Consider the following 20,612-nt stretch of genomic DNA (forward strand, 5'->3'; position numbering starts at 1 on the left):
TCTTTGTTGAAACAAAATCAAAATATAGATGGTTAGGACGTTACTAAATTCGTTAACATATGATGTTTCTCTCTTTGCACTCAAATTCGAATCTTGATCCCCTAATTTGGTTACACAAAACATGTCGAAATTGTGTTACATCTGAATGCTAACATGTCTAGTTTCTTTACCTTGACACAATGAGAATGTTGAACGTGAAGATCTATTGCCATATTTGACACTTACTCTATATTCACCCAAGAAACCATAGAAGCTGTAAGATCCATGCTCATCTGTCTGCCCCTCAATCTCCCCAGTTTGCCATTCTTTCAAGAGCTTGTCCACCACATCACCAGCAGGTAGGTTTTGGAGATTATTGTCTGTGAGGCACATTTGGTAGCACCCATTAGGATGCATTGCAGTCCAAAGCATTATCCCATTCACAGATGGATGCGAAAAGCCTTCTCTTAAAACTTGTTCAAGATAAATTGCCTATACATAACAACAAGTAATGTAGTAGGTTAGTCCGGGGTAAAAATTTACATGGGATTGTTCCTATCACATGGCAAGTGTTTCGCTTAAATCCCAAACATTAAAGTTGAACACATGTCATTTTGTAACTTAGACAGTGGTCGGAACAACTCCACATAAGGCTTTTGTGCCCTATATGTGGAGTCAAACTTGAGTAAGTGTGTCCAACCATGTAATCTGTAGAGCACTATTACAATTGTACTTTAGTCACACTCAACCCCACACAGATCTCGCATGGTATGAGAGTTGTCCTAAATCAGACAGTGTTACCCTAGTTTCCCTAGTTTCTATATGTAACATCTTATTTTACCTGTGTTTCTTTGTCTAGGGTGCTGCTGATATCAACCTCCGTGAGCCAAATGGGAAGGCCTAATGTGGCCAACTTGTCAAGGATTGCTCTCATTAGAGGGAGGTTTGGTACTGTAAAATGACCCTCCAGTCCAATCCCATCCATCAATGCTCCACCATGCCTAAGCTCTCTCAACCTTGAAATGTAGGAATCAACGGTCGAATTCACATCACTGCAAGTCTCCACCACATTAAAATCATTCATGAAAAGGGTTGCCAAGGGGTCAGATTTGTGTGCCGTCTCAAAGAAATGCAATGCGGCGTTGGGGCCAAGCTTCTGCTCGTAGAAATCAAAGTGAAGCATTTCGTTGCTGACGTCCCAATGGATGAACTCTTCTCTGTACTTGCTCATTAGGCTTTGGATTCTGGAGTTTACGGCAGATTGCAGGTCGCTGCCGGTGAGGTTTCGAACCCATTGCGGCGTGTATTTGGGGTCTTCCCAAAATATGTTGTGACCTCTAGCAATGACTTGGTTAGCACGCACAAATTGCAGCATTTGATCTGCAATGGTGTAGTTGGTTTTGCCCTGTTCGGGTTCCGTCGCGTACCACTTGAGTTCGTTCTCAAACACCGCTGCATTGAATCGTTTTGTGAACCAATCCTGGATTGAAAATTGTTCTCTTAGCTAGCATTTTCAATGTGAAGATGATGCATGTAAAATTTGTTATTGCATATAACGCACAATTTAAGTAGAAGATTCGATTTACGAGAAAAATTTATGTTCTTGTCATGTGATAATGTTGGGTGACAAAATAGTCTAGTTAAATGACTGACATTAGTTTTTGCATATACAAGGGACCATTCTTTCAAGTGTATAGGTCAATTGTAAGTTAAAAACTTATGTGGAGTTGTTCTTATCATGTGATAGTGTGTTGAGTGTCAGACTGATCCATTTAAAAGATAAAATTGTTTAAATTTGAAGATCTATATTATTTCTTAAACACTTATCATCTTTTAAGTGTTCAGTCGCTCAATAATATCACACAATAACATATCCACATCATGTGTCAATGTTGAGTGTAAGAACAATCCATTTAAAATATAAAAGTGTTTAAATTTTACAATCAATGTTATTTCTTAAACACATGTTATCTTTTAACTGAACTGTTCAGTCGCTCAATAATATCACACAATAACATGTCAACATCATTTGCCAGGTTGAGGGTAAGAACAATCCATTCAAAAGATAAAATTGTTTAAATTTGACAATCAATATTATTTCTTAAATACATGTCATCTTTTAAATAAATTGTTTAGTTACTCAATAGTATGACACAAGAACACGTCCACATAAGTTTTATACGAGTACATACGGTCTATGAACTGCGTGCTAACCTGATAGGGCAAATTACCTAGAATGGTCTTTGCAATTGCAGATCCAAATGGGAAATCCTTGGAGACTTGCTCTATGTCAATTTCCAATCCTTGCAGCCTCTTTCCTTGCTTATCTGAGACATGAACCGTCACGGAACGCTTCCGTTTCTATTGATAAACAAAGAAAATAATTACACAAAATGAAATTTCTGAGGAGTTATACATTTGTGCGTTGATAAGACCATTCACTATTTTTTGAAGCTTGATCTCTTCCCAGGTGAACCAAATTAACATCTTCCATAGTTAACTTAATGAAAGATCCTACTCAAATGAAAATATATATACTTACAGTGTTGATCATATATTGCTGATACGTGCTCCATTGTTGAACACTAAATGGCATCAAAGAAGAGCTGGTAATTTCAATATTAACATCTCTGTCATCTGCATTCTGTATACAAATATACAATCAAAACAAAAGTATGAAAAATTGAAATTTGAAACTTTTTGGGGGCAGTAAAAGATTAGTGAAAATATGAAAATTACCTGAAAGAATAAGGTGGATAATTGGGATGGTGAGTTTAGTACAAAGCCACCCTTGAGAAATGACCAGCATCCATGCTTAGCCAAAACAGTTCCTACACAGTTATGTGTTTCATTTTCTGTCTTTAGGCTTGCCCTTATGAGAGCTGAGCCTGCACCCTCTATCTTGACCCAACCTATTAGAGTAAGCCCAAATCTTATGAGTCTAATGTCGTATCCATAAGTGACTAAAGTTCTAAGTTTCTAATTATTGCAGTGCAGTCACGCGTGTGTAAGTGATTTTGTTTTCTTTATACAAGGAATATTAGGGAAAATGGTATTTAAATACAACTTTAGAGTGCAAAATTCTAACTAAGTGAGCTATAAGTGACCTCAGACTTTCAGCTCTAATTTATGCAAGTTCAAGAATTAGGGCTACTTAAGAAATGACGTTGATCATCAAATTTATGCAAGGTTATGTTTTAATGAATTGTTCTCATATTCAACGCTATCACCGGACAAGAACAACCCTGCATAAGTTTTTAACGTACGTGACCTAGCTAAGCTTATAGAATATTACTAAATATATTGGACAAGATAAGAATCCGTTGTAGTCTAGTTGGTCAGGATACTCGGCTCTCACCCGAGAGACCCGGGTTCAAGTCCCGGCAACGGAATTCTTTTTGGTTTTGCAACGCCAAATTTTTTTACCTTAAACACTATACCAAAATTACCACACCATAATTCCCAACCCAGCACCCAACAACAGAAAAATTAATTAACTAAAAGGGTAAAAAGTTGAGCAACCCAACTGGAGAAACAGTAAATGGTGCCCTGTGTGAGATTGTGCAGTATGAACGATGTTGAATGAACTCCACTACTTGCAGAGTTTCCCAACCGATCAACGATGATCCCACCGCCGTACAGAGGCTCCTCCGGCTGCAATTTACACTGCCAAAACAAACAAATTGGTCTCATCTGGGTGAAACAAAGAGAAAAACTCCCAATATATTTTGTTCACATTTAGTTTTTACCTCCGTGTAAGCAGTAGAATCATAAAGTGGGCCCTCTGCAATGTATGAAAACAGTAAAAAGGAAGGATTAGTAACGTAAAAATTAGACATGTCTGCATTGTAGAAAAAAACCAGAAGAAATGAGAGGAGAAATGGGGAAGAAGAGAGGACCAAATGAAACAAAAAAGGAGGAGGAGCCCATGAGGAGAAACAAGAACAATAGGAAGCTTGAAGTAATATTTGTGCCTTCCATTTTTTGCTCGGAGGTCGGGAGGCTTGGAGCTGTGTGATGCTCTACTACTTAAAATCTGAGAATGGTTTTTATAACGACACTGCTACACTCCTTTCCCAGCTTTTCTTGCTAATTACAGTTTGACGTTTATATGAAAAATAACTCACCAAAACAAAAAAGCTCATTTAAACACCAATTAAATTGTAATTAGTAGGAATGCAACAATGTCTACTTCCCAAAGAAGCAGCCAAATATATAAAATGCAATATATGAAAGTTGAGGTTATGGGTTATAAGTTATATGAAAGAAAGTGTATATATTGGACCATTACCTAAGAAATAGACCCAATATAATGGAAGGGGAGGAGGTAGAGATCACAAGGGTTACAGTGGAAGCAGGGATACCGAGTGGTCCGTGGCCTGGCTACATGTTTGTGTGAGCGTGGAGCTTCATGTCATGCCCATTCATTCATGGACACATCAAACACTCCAACTGTGAATTCATTCTTTTTTGTGTGGGGCTAAGAACATGGTTTTGTTGCCGTAACACTAACACGTAATGTTAGTGACCGATTCACGAGTTTTTCGGTACCAGAACCAAATATATAAAACCTTCGTGACACTTTGGCTACTCACTCTACATTAGTGTCCTTAAGGTATTTTTATTTCAAGCATCTCATTTGCATCCTCATTGAGAATTGGTATGGCTACAATTCTCTAAAGGTCTCATGAAATCAGGATATGTTCAGGACCAAAATGAACTCAACCGTATGAATTGACGTGTGTTCAGATGTGATATGTGTGATACTTATTGTTTCGATTTTACTACTAGAATGATCAGTTCAAGATAGTAAATTCACTGCTTCATTAGGTAAAACCGATAAGTACTCACTAGAGAAGGTTCAAGTCCAAAAGACACCTATCCCGATGCGTATCATATCTAAGTTCTCTGGAAGTACATTACTAATGTAGCTAGTATCTTATTTTCAATTCAAATGTGGGGTATTGCTAGAGTTTGAATAGAAAATGTGGGGTATTGTTGGAAACCTGTGTTACCTGTGTTATGTGGGACTGCCAGTCCCACATTGCCCATACACCATCTACAACAACTCTTTATAAGTGAGTGAACTCACTTATAGTTTGAATTGAATTAGGCCAAAGCCATGGACCTTGGGCCTTAGACTTGGAGAGTTTGGGTGTATATATTAAATGTCAAAGATGGGCCTTGGGCCTTGGGGCTCGGATGGACGAAAAACACAAGTTACGTTTTTGATTTTTTGGATTCAGTTTTCCCGAAACAGTTTCATTCAGTTTTTAAATTGAATGAACAGTTGCATTCGGTTTTCTTTTTAACAAAAACTGATAAGCATGAACGGTTGGGGGAAGTTCAAATGATGCCATTATATATATGGTTTGCATTACAGAAACAGATATCAATTCACATAATCATTCCTCAATTTTTTCGCTGAGAACAACACAACCAATTCGCCAAGAATCCGAGTTCTAGTGCAAGAACTTGGATTAGATAGTTGTATCCTGCAAGATAGACGTCCAAGGACTGCTGCACTGGTGTAGGGACGAATTTCTGTCTTAGGAGATTGCTTCTACAAGCCTCTATCTGCAAGAAACAAGTCAGTGATTTGTTTGTTTATATATAATCTCATTAAGTGTTTATGTTTTAATATATTATGTTTTTCGTTGAGCTTTTACATTTGAAATAAAACTGTGCAAATTGTTATATAATATACACTTGACGTTTGATTGGTTCTAACAATCTAAGACAGAAATTATGGATCAATCAAATGTTGGTGTCGTCAAGCAACACGTTGAGAAACCTGAGAAGTTCAAGGGAGTTGATTTCAAACGTTGGCAACAGAAGATGTTGTTTTACTTAACAACTCTGAACTTGAGTCATGTGATTACTTCTGATTCCCCCAAAGCACCAGAAGAGGGAGACATTCCTGCCGAAATTCTGCAGGCTATAGAAGCCTGGACTCATAGTGAATTTCTATGCAAGAACTACATTCTGAATGCGCTAGATGACTCTCTGTATGATGTTTATTCATCATATAAGACAGCGAAAGAACTGTGGGAGTCTCTGGATAAGAAGTACAAGTCTGAAGTGGCAAGTTCCAAGAAGTTTGTAATTGGAAAGTTTCTGAATTACAAGATGAGTGACTCCAAGTCTGTTGTCAAGCAAGTTGAAGAACTCCAAGTGATTGTTCATGAGTTAGATGAAGAAAACCTTGGTCTAAAAGAAGGTTTTGTGGTTGGCTCTATTGATGCGAGAATTATACGCGCACAAATTAAAGGGTGTTGAAAGGTTTTGCATGGCTTTGAAGTGATTGTGGATTGGGCTAGGGTTTAAGTACATGAAATGGACCCAAATTGCTCCCCTTTGCATGGCAAGGAATGGTGTTTGTGTTAAGCCCAAGGCAAGGTGAATGTAATTGGGTTAGGGCCATTATTTTGTGTCCTCAAGTGCTTACAAGGCCTTCAATTTCATCCAACACTTGGGCTCCAAGCATAAGCTATCCATCCCTAGCCCAATAGTGCTCCAAAACACTCCACAATGCATCCTTTCGTCAAACACGTCTATTATCCTGAAAACACACAAAAGAAGCATAAAGGACTAAACTAACTAAAGAAACATAACGTAAATGTACGAGAACAAGCCATTTAAGTCGCATGAATATGCTCCTATCAAATACCCCCACACTTAGCTTTTGCTAGTCCTCGAGCAAAACAGAAAAACAAAATAAAACGAAACGAAACAAACCAAACACAATCTTAAACCTTCCAACGTTGCCTCAGGGATTTCTAATGCACATGACATGTTAAAAATCATTATTCCCACAGATTTTGGTTATCTTTACACTTAAGTACATACTTAATCATAGTCACCACATACTAATTCACAATTAAGCATTTAAAACTATATTTTGAATGTAGTAACATGCCTTAGAGAATTCGCTCAATTCCTTACTAGATGTACTCTCGTTTTTCACACAGATTTTCTGACTACACTCCCTACACTAGGTATATGTGAGAAGATTGATGTAAACATGTAGACGAACACTCACATATGTTATAACAAGGAAAGCATTTTCTGGAATTATTGACATGTATATATATGATCTCATGAATGGAATGCCACTACTTAGACGCAAGAACCAGGGATACCATAAGCTCATACCAAGTTCAAACTCCACAAATTGAAACACATAACACTCAAGATTGAAGTCACGGGTTGTAATGGGGCTTGGGGTAATTGGCTAAAAATGAAAGGTAAGGATAACAAACGTTCTTTAAGCAATAGTGAGCAAAGTATTGAATTAGGCACTTAGAATTCCCTTTAGAATGCAGAAGTCAACTTTGATCACCCAAGGGGGAATTACACAAAACTTAGGGCCATATTCAACTTTTTTGGACCCTATCTTCAACCATCAACGCTCGTGAGTTCATTCTTACTTATTTTCACTCCTTTTTTTCTTTTTCTTTTCTTCTTCTTTTTCTTTTGAATCTCAAAACATACATATAAACGTAAGAACAAACTTTTACTCCCCCACACTCGTTTTCTTGCATAATGTAACTCAAAAGGAATTCATTTAAGTCATGCTCACTATACTTTAAGAACAAGGGTATAGGAAAGTCCTACTCTAGGCTAGGTAAGGGGTGATGTGGTTAGCAAAGAAAATAGGCTAAACGAGGCTCAACGGGGTTAAAACTAATATATACAAAATATGGGAAGTAAGGCTATTTGGCTATGGTGGCAACTACACAACTTCATCTTGATATATGTTATGCAATTCAATGTCATGCTTTGAATGAAACGGATATAAGTTCTAGCATTTAGTTCTATCATGATACAATTGCATTCTAAGTAGCAACCAAGCAAGGAATAATGAGATCATGCAACAACTTTAGAAAACAAAGAATCACAGAAAATAACTCTCCAAAGAAGGTAATGGCTCGAGTCTCACAGGGATGTAGCGTTATTATGAGTTCCTTCCTTCAAGCATGTTACAAAAACGAATTTTTCTTTTATGATTGCATGTGAAGTCATACATTATAACCATAACTAAGCATATACCAAGAGTAAATCAAACTTTCATCCATGTTTATAACTCTTTTTAACAGTCATGCAATTACAAACCAAATCCTCATCATAACGTTGGAAGGTTCCCTAAGACACAAAAACAACTCAAAACACTCTTTTTAGGCTTTTCAAAACATGTTTTTCAAATTTTTATGTGATTTTCGGAGTTATAAAACAAAACATACTAAAACACTCTAAAACAACTTAAAAACACCTTAAAACAGCAAGGAACAACATTTGAAGTTATGGGTGATAAAATCCCACGAATTTGCATCAAAATACTTAGTTACCCCCCCCACACTTAAATCAAACATTGTCCTCAATGTTTTAAGTATAGATTCACACAAAACATAAGTAAACACACAAAAAGCAACTAAACATACTAAACATGGCAGAATATAATTAACAAAGAGAAGAGTTTAGGGACGCAAATCTGGTTATGGAGTGTAAATTCCATCTTCTCTTTGTTCATTGCATTGAGGCTTGATCTTGATGATTCCACAAGCTTACTCTCGAACTGGTTGCCGCCCATCGTTGATTTTCCTTTGTGCTACTCTTGATCTGGGCAGCAGGATTCCCTTTAGGGTCTCCCCTGAAGGTCTAAGCTTCCTCCTGTTATCTGTTTCTTTGTTCAATCTTAGCAGGAGTGGTCCCTTCTCTGGAAGTGTATCAACCGTTGAAGATGACTACTCGAGAGCAACGCTAGGTAAGCAATCAGGAATAGATTCCAGGCAGTTGGCTCCAGATCGGAAGACTGACTCCAAGTGCCGGCTGATTGCTTCTTTCACTTTGCCATGCGAGTAAGAACAAGGACAAAGAAAAGGACAGGGAAAGAGCATGATATGAGATACTTTTGCTTTAGACCTTGATGATATGAGATACCTTTGCTTTTGAAGAAACGGCGAATGAAGCAGCACATGTATTTGTTGTGGTTGTCTCCACATGCTTCGATCGACCGTTTCCTTCTGCCTCATTTGTACTCCAGGTTTCTGGTATCTTCTTTGGGGGAGAAAAAATTGAGTATTTCAAGAGGCTTTGCTAGGAGTGCGCCCTCAGAGGTGAGAAAGAGTTGGGCATTTTTCTTCAGGTTTGCCTTGCCATAAAAGACGAAGGTCGACATATATAGAGATAATATCAAGTGATGGTATTGTTCTTTTACCCTTGTCGACAAACGTCTCTTCGATATCAGAACGACGCTTCTTCGATTTCTGAACGGACGCCCCTTCGATTTCTGCACAGGCGCCCCTTCGCTTTCTGAACGACACGTGGTAGTGCGGATGCGGCTCTTTTGACAAAGTCGCACGCGTTTTCTGAAAAGCAGAGAAAGCGTCGCCGAAATTTACGCTTGTCGGCAAAAGTGTAGCTGCGATGATGACCTCCACGTGAACTTTTGACAAAGTTGAACGCGTTTTCTGAAAAGCAGAGAAAGCGTCGCCGAACTTCCGCCGGAAATTCCAGCGTTTTGAATCGGTGGACGCGTCGCCTTGGCTTCTTATAGAGCTATCGATCACCACAACAAACACACTCTGAAGAATTCCCATTCTTGAACATCGTCTCCGGCCCTTTGAAATTTAACTCCATCCACCCCTTCTCTTTGAACACTTTTGAAAAATGGCAAACCCATCGAACCTTAGCTTGGAATTGAGCCTTAGCAGTGATACGGGCGCGCCGCGTCAAGGTAACGTATGGCGCCCTTCTTTCTTATCTTCTAACGGTCCTCTTACAGGTGAAGACTCTGTGATGCAGGACGCCACAACAGCTACAATAGTAGCTAGGAACCTCCTCACTCCAAAAGATAGTAGGCTGCTGTCAGGACGGTCCGATGAGTTGGCCGTTCAAGAGTCCCTCGCACTTAGTGTTCAGTGTGCGAGTTCTGTTTCCAACATGGGCCAACGCCTGCTTGCCCGCTCCCGTCAGGTGGAATCATTGATGGCGGAGGTGGAAAGTCTTAAGCAAGAGATCAAACTGCTTAAGTACGAGAATAGAAGTTTGCATGTGCTTGCAAACAACTATTCGACGGGCATGAAGAGGAAGCTTGATGAGCTGCAAGAATCCAATGGTCGGATGCAAAGTGACCGTCAAAGGCTTGCGGCTTACTTCCAGAGGCACATTTTTCCTGGCTCGTCCAGCGTTTGGCCAAGTATTGAGGCCTGGAATGCTCTAGCTCCGATGCCTCCTGCTCCGATGCCTTCCGCTCCGATGCCTCCCGCTTCTATGCCTCCCGCATCTATGCCTTCCGCTTCTAGAGTTTTGCCCAGTAGTGGGGCTTCAAGCAAACAACCTCTGTGAAGGCTCCATCTTTCTCCATGTTTAGTACCTATTTTTTTTTTTTTTTTTTTTTTAATGAACAAGCTTTGTTTTATTCAGTGCATTGGGTTGCCTCCCAAGTAGCGCTTTCTTTTACGTCTTGCAGCCGGACGAAGAACCCAATCACTCCAGGATGTGTTCACGAATCGGATGAGAACTCCGAGTCATAAACTAGTACCTAGAACAACAAACAAAACAAGATTAAGAAACTGGAATAAAATAAAAACAAACGAAAATAAAACAATCCAAGGAATTAGCAAATTTTCTAATCCCCGGCAACGGCGCCAAAATTTGATGTGAGAATTATACGCGCACAACTTAAACCCTCTTTTCGTCAATTGTAGTATATGTATAAGTAGGGATCGTTCTGGACCGGGGATTAGGAGGGATTGTTAATCACTTGGATTTGACTCAAAAACGTAAAATAACAATATGAATGTATTTCTAACTAATCTAACACTTTAAAATAAATGGGGGATTGGTTTTGGATGAATTTAAACTAAAACAGAAACTTGGAATTAAAACAGATTCTAAAAACGAAATTAATGAAATAGAATGATGAACAACTAGTTAGAGGGTTCCTTATCCACACATGAACATAAGCATATAAATTGACTCCCAGTTATGACTTCAACAAACGATGAATGACAATGCTCTAAGTTAATTAGGTTCGCCTAAACTAACTTTCAGATTTCCCTAGATTCACTGGATTGAATGGGATACGCATTACAACCAAATTATTCCTGATCAAAGTCCCTAACCATGGAATACGCATGATAGAGACATTCAACAAAGATCATTAAGTTCAACGGAAATCATAAACATCGACTAGGCATTCATAACTATGGAATACGCATGTTAATCCAGCCTAGGGTTTACTAAACACAATCGTGACTAGCGATCTTTACTACTCATGAATATAAGTTCATAACGATTAGGTGAAATTCCCTTATATCCTAGCATCAAGTTTAGGCATGCAAATTAAGTGTCGACCCTCAACCCACATACATAAACAAGTTCTTAATCAAAACAGAAAAGTAACCCACATCTAAAGTTCATGAGTTCATAACTGGAGTAAATCAAATCATAACCAACATTTGTCCATGGCTTCAAATTCGCCTCTAACTAAAAAGAAATTAGTTTCACATGTTTAACATAATTGAATAACAAGTTAAATTAAACATGAAAACAGAAACAAGAAAAGAAAGAACAAATGGATGGAAAGTTAGCTACGGGGTTCATCTCCACATATGTTATACTTGCATAATAAAACGATTTCCAATTGCATTTCAATAAATCATTAATTCTCAACGCCCCGGGTCAATTAGGTCCGCTTAAATTAACCGTCAAGTTTTCCTTAAGTTAATGAATTGGATGGGTTAGCGCAACGCAATTCACAACATTCTCCAAAAGTCCTTTACATGAAAAGCACAATAAAGATACAATCGAAGATCATTAAGCATCATGAAAACTATAAGTGTTGACGAGGCATTCGTTACTATGGAATACGCATGAAACTTATGCCAAGAATTCGTTTAACGCGACTGTTTATAAGCAACCTCCAGTACTTGTGAATATAAGTTCGTAACTATTAGGTGAAACTCACTTATATTCTAGCGTCATATTCATGCATGAAAATTAAGCGCGCATTCTCAATAAACATACATAAATAAGTTATCAATCAAACGGTTAAACAAATTGAATCCACAACTTATGAAACGCAATTAGAAGTAATCAAATCAAAATGCAAGCATAAACATATATTTCGAATCCCCCCCTAGCCAAGGGGGGGGGTTTAGTTCCTCATACAAAACAAAGAGAATTAAAATTAAACATTGAAATCAAAGAAACACCTAAACATTCCAACAACTCAAACTTGAATTGTATGAACGTTTAGGCCATCTTCTCTTCCTCTTTATTGTAGCATAAGGTCTAAGGGATGTTGTTGGTGTGTTGAATGGATTGGGGAATGATTGAAATGGAAGAGGAATGGTGCTTGGATTATAAGGGGAGAGATGGGAAGCTCACGGCTAGGGAAGGGAGAATGTATTTGTAATGTGTTGTGTATGAAATGAGATGATCTTGAATGAATGAATGCAAGGGTTTTTATAGGGAGAGAAAGGGGTGAATGTGCATGTGAGTGAGATGTGTAGGTGCTGAAAATGCATGTGAATGCATGCTGGAAATGGGAATGAAGGCCACGGCAAAGGAGGAATGTTGTGGTGCAATGATGATGTTTTGTGGCTGAATTGGTGGTGGAATTATGATGGGAATGCTAGATTGGAAAGCATGTGTTTGCTGAAATTGGATTAAAGAATGGGAATGCTAGGTTGGAGAAATGATTATGGATGCATTTGTTGAATGATTTGTGGTGCAATGATGAAGAGAAGTTGCTGAAAATCTAAGGGGAAGGCACTGCAAAAAGGATTTCAGGATGCATGTGTGTGTAGGCCACGGCATGGTTGAATGATTATATGTGTTAAATGAATTAAAGGGTGCATGTGTTGATTTGTGGTGCAATGATGAAGTGGGAAGGTGGAAATGCAAAGGGGAAATGCTGAAATGAAAGGGAAGTGCTCGGCAAAGGAAAGTGAATGTAGATGGGTGCATGTGTTGGTGGTTTTTGCATGTGAATTAGAGGGGGAAGGTATGTGCAATGAGTGGTGTTTTGTGATGCATGGTTGAATGATTAAATGGCTGAATTGGATTAAAGAATAAAGGGTGCATGAGTGAATGATTGAATGTGCATGTGGGTGAATGTGAAGGGAATGCATGTGTTGAATGAGATTGTGGAAATGCACAGTATTGAATTGTTTGTTTGTGTGAAGTGTGTGTGAATGCATGTGAAGATGCTAATAAATAATACATGTAGGGTTAGGAAATAAAATCATAACTTAAAGGGGAATGATTAAAGGGTGTTGAAAGGTTTTGCATGGCTTTGAAGTGATTGTGGATTGGGCTAGGGTTTAAGTACATGAAATGGACCCAAATTGCTCCCCCTTGCATAGCAAGGAATGGTGTTTGTGTTAAGCCCAAGGCAAGGTGAATGTAATTGGGTTAGGGCCATTGTTTTGTGTCCTCAAGTGCTTACAAGGCCTTCAATTTCATCCAACACTTGGGCTCCAAGCATAAGCTATCCATCCCTAGCCCAATAGTGCTCCAAAACACTCCACAATGCATCCTTTCGTCAAACACGTCTATTATCCTGAAAACACACAAAAGAAGCATAAAGGACTAAACTAACTAAAGAAACATAACGTAAATGTACGAGAACAAGCCATTTAAGTCGCATGAATATGCTCCTATCATCTATCATAGAGAAACTGCCTTCGAATTGGAAGGACTTCAAGATTTATCTGAAGCATCTAACTGAAGACATGAGCATGGATCAGTTGATTCTCAAACTGCGTGTGGAGGAGGATCATCGCAAGAATGAGAAGTATGATATCTCATCGCTGGAGGCAAATGCCAATGTTGTGGAAGGAGGTGACTCACACAAGGCAAGGCACCATCAGAAAAACAAAGGCAAGGATGCTGCAAAGAAAGCAATGACTGCTGTGAAAGGGAAAACCTTCAATAAAATCAAAGGAGGTTGCTGGGTTTGTGGAAAGACAGGTCATAGGGCAAAGGACTGCCGCCATAAAAAGGATCAGAATTCTGGAAGTTCCAATCAAGCACATGTTGCAGAAGACACGTTTGTTGCTGTTGTCTCTGAAGTCAATTTACTGACTAATTCCAATGACTGGTTTGTTGATACAGGAGCAACAAGGCATGTGTGTGCTGATCAAAATTTATTTGTTACTTACCAATCTGTTGATGGTGGAGAAAATCTGTACATGGGAAATGCAACTGCGTCTGCTGTTGCAGGGAAGGGAAAAGTGACGCTCAAACTCACTTCCGGAAAAGAGCTTTCACTTACCAATGTTCTGCATGTTCCAGATATTCGTAAGAACCTGATTTCTGGATCACTTCTGAGTAACAAGGGTTTCAAAATTGTGTTTGAATCTGACAAGTTTGTAATCACCAAAGGTGGGATGTATGTGGGAAAGGGCTACCTGGCTGAGGGGCTCTTCAAAATGAATGTACTTTCTGTTAATGCTATGAATAATAACAAGCCGAGTGCTTCTTCTGCTTACTTGATTGAGTCCTCTACATTATGGCATGCAAGATTAGGTCATGTTAATTTTCGTTCTCTTCAAAGAATGGTTAACTTAGGCCTATTGCCAAAATGTTCCATGAACAAAGTATCTAAATGTGAGATATGCACAGAATCTAAATATGCAAGACACTCATATAAATCAGTGGAAAAATCCAACGAAATACTTGGTTTAATCCATAGTGATCTTTGTGATTTCAAATCCACACCAACTCGTGGAGGAAAGAACTATTATATTTCCTTCATTGATGATTGCAGCAAGTATTGTTATGTCTATTTGATTCATAGTAAAGATGAAGCTTTAAACATGTTTAAGACATTTAAAGCCGAAGTCGAAAATCAACTAGACAAAAGAATAAAAGTCTTAAGATCGGATAGAGGTGGTGAATACGAATCTAATGACTTTGCAGAATTTTGTTCAACACATGGAATAATACATCAAACAACAGCACCATATACTCCTCAACAAAATGGAGTGGCTAAACGGAAAAATCGTACATTGAAGGATATGATTAATTCTATGTTGAACAGTTCTGGTGCACCACATAATTTATGGGGTGAGGCACTCCTTGCTGCAAACACGATTTTGAACCGAATTCCACATAAGAAGACTAATCAATCTCCTTATGAAATCTGGAAAGGGAGGTTACCTACATATAAAACCTTGAAAGTGTGGGGTTGTCTTGCAAAAGTTCAAGTGCCTCTTCCGAAGAGACAAAAACTTGGACCAAAAACAGTGGATTGTATATTTATTGGTCATGCCAATAATAGTTCGGCATATAGATTTTTGGTTCATAAATCTGAAATTGCAGACATTCATATAAACACTATACTTGAATCTGCAGAAGTTGAGTTCTTTGAGGAAATTTTTCCTTATAAAGATAGGTCATATGTTTTGAACAAAAGAGTACATGAGGTTACTACAAGAAATGATGACGATAATCATGCTTTAACTTCGAGAGTTCAAAGCCAAGATTTGGAACCACGAAAGAGTAAAAGAGCAAAAATTGCAAAGGATTTTGGTCCTGATTTCCTCACTTTTGTAACCGAAGATGAGCCTCAAACTTATAAGGCTGCATTAGAATCGTCTGAAGCACCTTATTGGAAAGAAGCTATTCAAAGTGAAATAGAATCCATCATGCAAAATAATACATGGGAATTGGTTAATTTGCCTCCTGGAAATAAACCAATAGGACACAAATGGATTTTCAAGAGGAAATTGAGACCGGATGGTACCATAGACAAGTACAAGGCTCGTTTAGTTGCCAAAGGGTATCGTCAAAAAGAAGGACTTGACTACTTTGACACTTATTCACCAGTAGCTAGAATAACATCTATAAGGTTATTAATAGCTATAGCGTCTGTGTACAATCTTGAAATACATCAAATGGATGTCAAGACTGCATTTCTAAATGGTGAATTAGACGAAGAAATATATACGGATCAACCTGAAGGTTTCATTATCAAAGGTCAAGAAAAGAAAGTTTGCAAGTTGATTAAGTCATTATATGGACTCAAACAAGCGCCTAAGCAATGGCATGAAAAATTCGATCATAATATGATTACGAATGGATTTGTAATCAATGAAAGTGATAAATGCATTTATGTTAAGAAAACGAAAAATGCTTGTGTTATTGTATGTCTATATGTTGATGACATGCTTATAATGGGAACAAACAAAGATGTTATTAACTCCACAAAGAAAATGCTAAATTCTAGTTTTGACATGAAAGATATGGGATTAGCTGATGTGATTCTTGGAGTTCGAATTCTAAGGAATTCAGATGGATATGTCCTAACTCAATCACATTATGTGGAGAAGGTTCTAAAAAGATTTGGACATTATGATTGTAAACCTGCAGTAACTCCTTTTGATCCCATTCATAAACTTACTAAAAACGAAGAAGAGAGCGTATCTCAATTGGAGTATACCCAAGTTATAGGTTGCTTGATGTACATTATGAATTGTACAAGACCTGATCTTGCTTATTCAATAAGCCGACTAAGTCGGTATTCAAGTAATCCTGGAAGAGATCATTGGAATGCTTTAATAAGGGTATTAAGATACTTAAAGCATACAATAAACTATGGTTTGCATTACACTCAATATCCCCCCGTATTAGAAGGATATAGTGATGCAAATTGGATTTCAGGGAGCACAGACAGTAAATCCACAAGTGGATATGTATTTACACTTGGTGGAGCAGCTGTGTCGTGGAAATCATCCAAGCAAACATGTATAGCACGTTCGACAATGGAATCAGAGTTTATAGCCTTAGATACAGCTGTTGATGAAGCTGAATGACTTAAACATTTTCTGGAAGATATTCCATTCTGGCCCAAGCCTGTGACTGCAATCTGTATACATTGTGACAGCATGGCTGCACAAGGTCGAGCCAAAAACGCTGAATATAATGGGAAGTCGAGACATATAAGGCGACGACATAAAACCATTAGACAACTACTCAAGAATGGAACTATTTCCATTGATTATATTAAATCTAAGGAGAATATTGCCGATCCTTTGACAAAAGGCCTATCCAAGGATCAAGTGGCATTTACATCGAGGGGAATGGGTTTAAAGCCAACTCAATGAGTTATAACTTGACGGAAACCTAACCTAGCTAATTGGAGATCCCATGGTCTAGGTTCAATAGGCAAACTAGTTGAGGGAAACTCAAAGTAAGATACACACAATCTTTACTCATTCTTATGATGGAAAACAGTGTGTTGCCTGTTAGACGAAAAGGGTGAATAACTATTCTTAATAATGCTAATATCTTATGATTAAGATGAATAGAACAGGATATTCTTTATTAGCATTACCTATATGAGATTGATGTGGGGTCGCATCTTTGAGAATTGGTATGACTACAATTCTCTAAAGGTCTCATGAAATCAGGATATGTTCAGGACCAAAATGAACTCAACCGTATGAATTGACGTGTGTTCAGATGTGATATGTGTGATACTTATTGTTTCGATTTTACTACTAGAATGATCAGTTCAAGATAGTAAATTCACTACTTCATTAGGTAAAACCGATAAGTACTCACTAGAGAAGGTTCAAGTCCAAAAGACACCTATCCCGATGCGTATCATATCTAAGTTCTCTGGAAGTACATTACTAATGTAGCTAGTATCTTATTTTCAATTCAAATGTGGGGTATTGCTAGAGTTTGAATAGAAAATGTGGGGTATTGTTGGAAACCTGTGTTACCTGTGTTATGTGGGACTGCCAGTCCCACATTGCCCATACACCATCTACAACAACTCTTTATAAATGAGTGAACTCACTTATAGTTTGAATTGAATTAGGCCAAAGCCATGGACCTTGGGCCTTAGACTTGGAGAGTTTGGGTGTATATATTAAATGTCAAAGATGGGCCTTGGGCCTTGGGGCTCTTGGGCTCGGATGGACGAAAAACACAAGTTACGTTTTTGATTTTTTGGATTCAGTTTTCCCGAAACAGTTTCATTCAGTTTTTAAATTGAATGAACAGTTGCATTCGGTTTTCTTTTTAACAAAAACTGATAAGCATGAACGGTTGGGGGAAGTTCAAATGATGCCATTATATATATGGTTTGCATTACAGAAACAGATATCAATTCACATAATCATTCCTCAATTTTTTCGCTGAGAACAACACAACCAATTCGCCAAGAATCCGAGTTCTAGTGCAAGAACTTGGATTAGATAGTTGTATCCTGCAAGATAGACGTCCAAGGACTGCTGCACTGGTGTAGGGACGAATTTCTGTCTTAGGAGATTGCTTCTGCAAGCCTCTATCTGCAAGAAACAAGTCAGTGATTTGTTTGTTTATATATAATCTCATTAAGTGTTTATGTTTTAATATATTGTGTTTTTCGTTGAGCTTTTACATTTGAAATAAAACTGTGCAAATTGTTATATAATATACACTTGACGTTTGATTGGTTCTAACATCCTCGTCATGCTGAAGAAGTAATTTTATACAGTAATTCGTTTGTAGGCTTTCTAGTGTGTAATGTTATCAATTTACTCAAGATATATTATGTTTTCATGTATGAATGTAACAAATATATTATGTTTTCATGTATTAATGTAACAACCTAAAATATAAACTCATCGTCCAATCCTTATTACAACATGGAGATGAGTAATATCATATCACGTTACAGATGACACTAAGTTTTTTTCCATGTTTAGTCTGTATAAGTTCATATTTAATATAACATTAATATTAACCCAACACAAAGTAATCAAAAGGATTACCAATGTAATTCTTGAAGAACTGGTCTGGAATCTACCAGAAAATTGAGAGAAATCCTAAAGGGGTGTTATTTAATTGATAATCTTGAATGATTACAAATGTTACTTCCAAAGATGTAAATAATGATCACAAATGTTTGGAACAACTTAAAGGACTTCTAGGAGTTAAAACAACGTTAATCGGACGGTAAATGAAGAGTCTGATTTTTATTACATAACTTTAAACGCTGTTTTGTAGGCTAAAATGATCCTGGATGATCAAAATCCATCGTACATCACAAAGAAGCCATGAGTTGGACTCGTGGCATCATTCCCTTTCCGAAAAGGTATAAGGGGCCCAAATTGGAGCTTAGACGTGAAATATGCAAATTTCCAACGCGTCCTTTCGTCTTTTTACGGTCCATTTCTTCTTCAGTCAATTCTGCCATTTGCACTACATCAGAATATTGACCCGTATGGGAAAATGTACACCAAATCCAAAATTATTATATAGAAAGGAGGCACCCTCATTAAATCAGGTGAGATTCTCTCATATAACTAAGTTTTAGTTTTATTGGCATCGTCATTCAATAAACAATTGTTATATGTTTGAAAGTGCGTTATTCATCCTATAAAAGATTGTTACTGTCATGTGGTGAAATTGTGACATGAGAGAATCTCTCGATTAAAAGGAGGGATTTTGACTCTTGAGGGACCAAAAGAAAGAACTAGTGGCGATCAAAGTTCCATTTATGGCGGGATGCATGCTTTGGCTGCAAGTCTTGTAATATGCCTGTTTTTGTGTGTTTATGCAGAAAGCCTTCATGGGTTGATGGCTTTGTAGTGTCACGCGTGCGGAACATATATGAGGAAACCATGGACATAAATGCTATTTTACTCATGTTAAATAATTACATCTTTCTACTTGCTGTCTGACCAAGTCACTTAGGTGGTCCTCTTCGTATCGTGGGTGTGCTCTTCTGGAAGAAGAATGTATGTGAGTGTCTTTCCACATTTCAATTCTTATCACGTATAGAGCAGTTAAATTTAGTAATGTATGTTGTTGTAAACCAAAATAAAAAGGAACGAAGTTATCCGGAAAATGTAAAGCATTGAGTGATGAATAATTCTGGGGATGAGTCGCCGATTAAGTTCCTCTCTTTAAGACGTTTTGTGACTCTACCCAAAGTGTGCAAACAATTCACAAACACCACGTCGTCCCCATGATAAAACAGCACAAAACCTTCTTTTGATAAGGTTAACCTTCAAACTTGCACCCTTTCGATATGTTGCTATCAAAACTTAATTTCAAAAAAATATGTATAAACTTGTAGTATTATGTATTCTTCAACATTGATACTCAGGACTTATATATATATATATATATGGGGACACCCTCTTGACCGTTAGATTTGGCTTTAATGAAATTCTATGGTTGAGATTGTGTGGCTTGTGATTTAATCTCAACCATAGAATTTCATTAAAGCCAAATCTAACGGTCAAGAGGGTGTCCCCAATTTTTTTTTTTTTTAATGGGAATCCCTCTTGTTAAAGGGCTTGTGTGTGTGTGTGTGTGTGTGTGTGTGTGTATGTATGTATGTATGTATGTATGTATGTATACGTATGGTGTATGTATGTATGTATGTATATGTATGTATGTATATGTATGTATGTATGTATATGTATGTATATATGTATGTATAAAGTAAAAGAAATAGACGTTGAAGGATTAAGATATTAGGGGCTAGAAATCCTGAATAAACCAAAACGTAAAAATAAAAACGGATAGATTATCTATGGAGGTGGACGTGATCTTTTTCTCTATACAGACAAGGCATCTCAAATTTGTTGAAGTAAGAAACTTCCTCACATCTCCTATAT

At 37.7% G+C, this 20,612-nt stretch overlaps 1 protein-coding gene and 1 non-coding gene across 2 annotated transcripts; one reads left to right on the forward strand and one right to left on the reverse strand.

The window, feature by feature from the left end:
- Nucleotides 1-135: 135 nt before the first annotated feature.
- Nucleotides 136-3,960, reverse strand: LOC137727578 (endo-1,4-beta-xylanase 5-like). The gene is made up of 8 exons (XM_068466418.1): nt 3,879-3,960; nt 3,729-3,763; nt 3,507-3,645; nt 2,719-2,891; nt 2,522-2,623; nt 2,194-2,340; nt 821-1,459; nt 136-471 (listed from the first exon to the last, which is right to left on the reverse strand). The coding sequence occupies exons 1-8, from the start codon at nt 3,958-3,960 to the stop codon at nt 136-138; spliced, it is 1,653 nt and encodes a 550-aa protein (XP_068322519.1).
- Nucleotides 3,299-3,371, forward strand: TRNAE-CUC (transfer RNA glutamic acid (anticodon CUC)). Its single transcript has one exon. It is a non-coding gene; the product is annotated as a tRNA-Glu (tRNA).
- Nucleotides 3,961-20,612: the final 16,652 nt, after the last annotated feature.

This window comes from Pyrus communis, chromosome 3, assembly GCF_963583255.1.
Source record: "Pyrus communis chromosome 3, drPyrComm1.1, whole genome shotgun sequence".
NCBI lineage: Eukaryota > Viridiplantae > Streptophyta > Magnoliopsida > Rosales > Rosaceae > Pyrus > Pyrus communis.

What these genes read in the sequence shown, in the direction of transcription:
- LOC137727578 (XM_068466418.1), bottom strand. Translation starts at nt 3,960, where the DNA reads ATGGAAGGCACAAATATTACTTCAAGCTTCCTATTGTTCTTGTTTCTC. An exon ending in CTCCTTTTTTGTTTCATTTG is followed by an intron (nt 3,764 to 3,878) that starts GTCCTCTCTTCT and finishes CATACATTGCAG; the next exon opens with AGGGCCCACTTTATGATTCT. An exon ending in CACCATTTACTGTTTCTCCA is followed by an intron (nt 2,892 to 3,506) that starts GTTGGGTTGCTC and finishes TTACTCTAATAG; the next exon opens with GTTGGGTCAAGATAGAGGGT.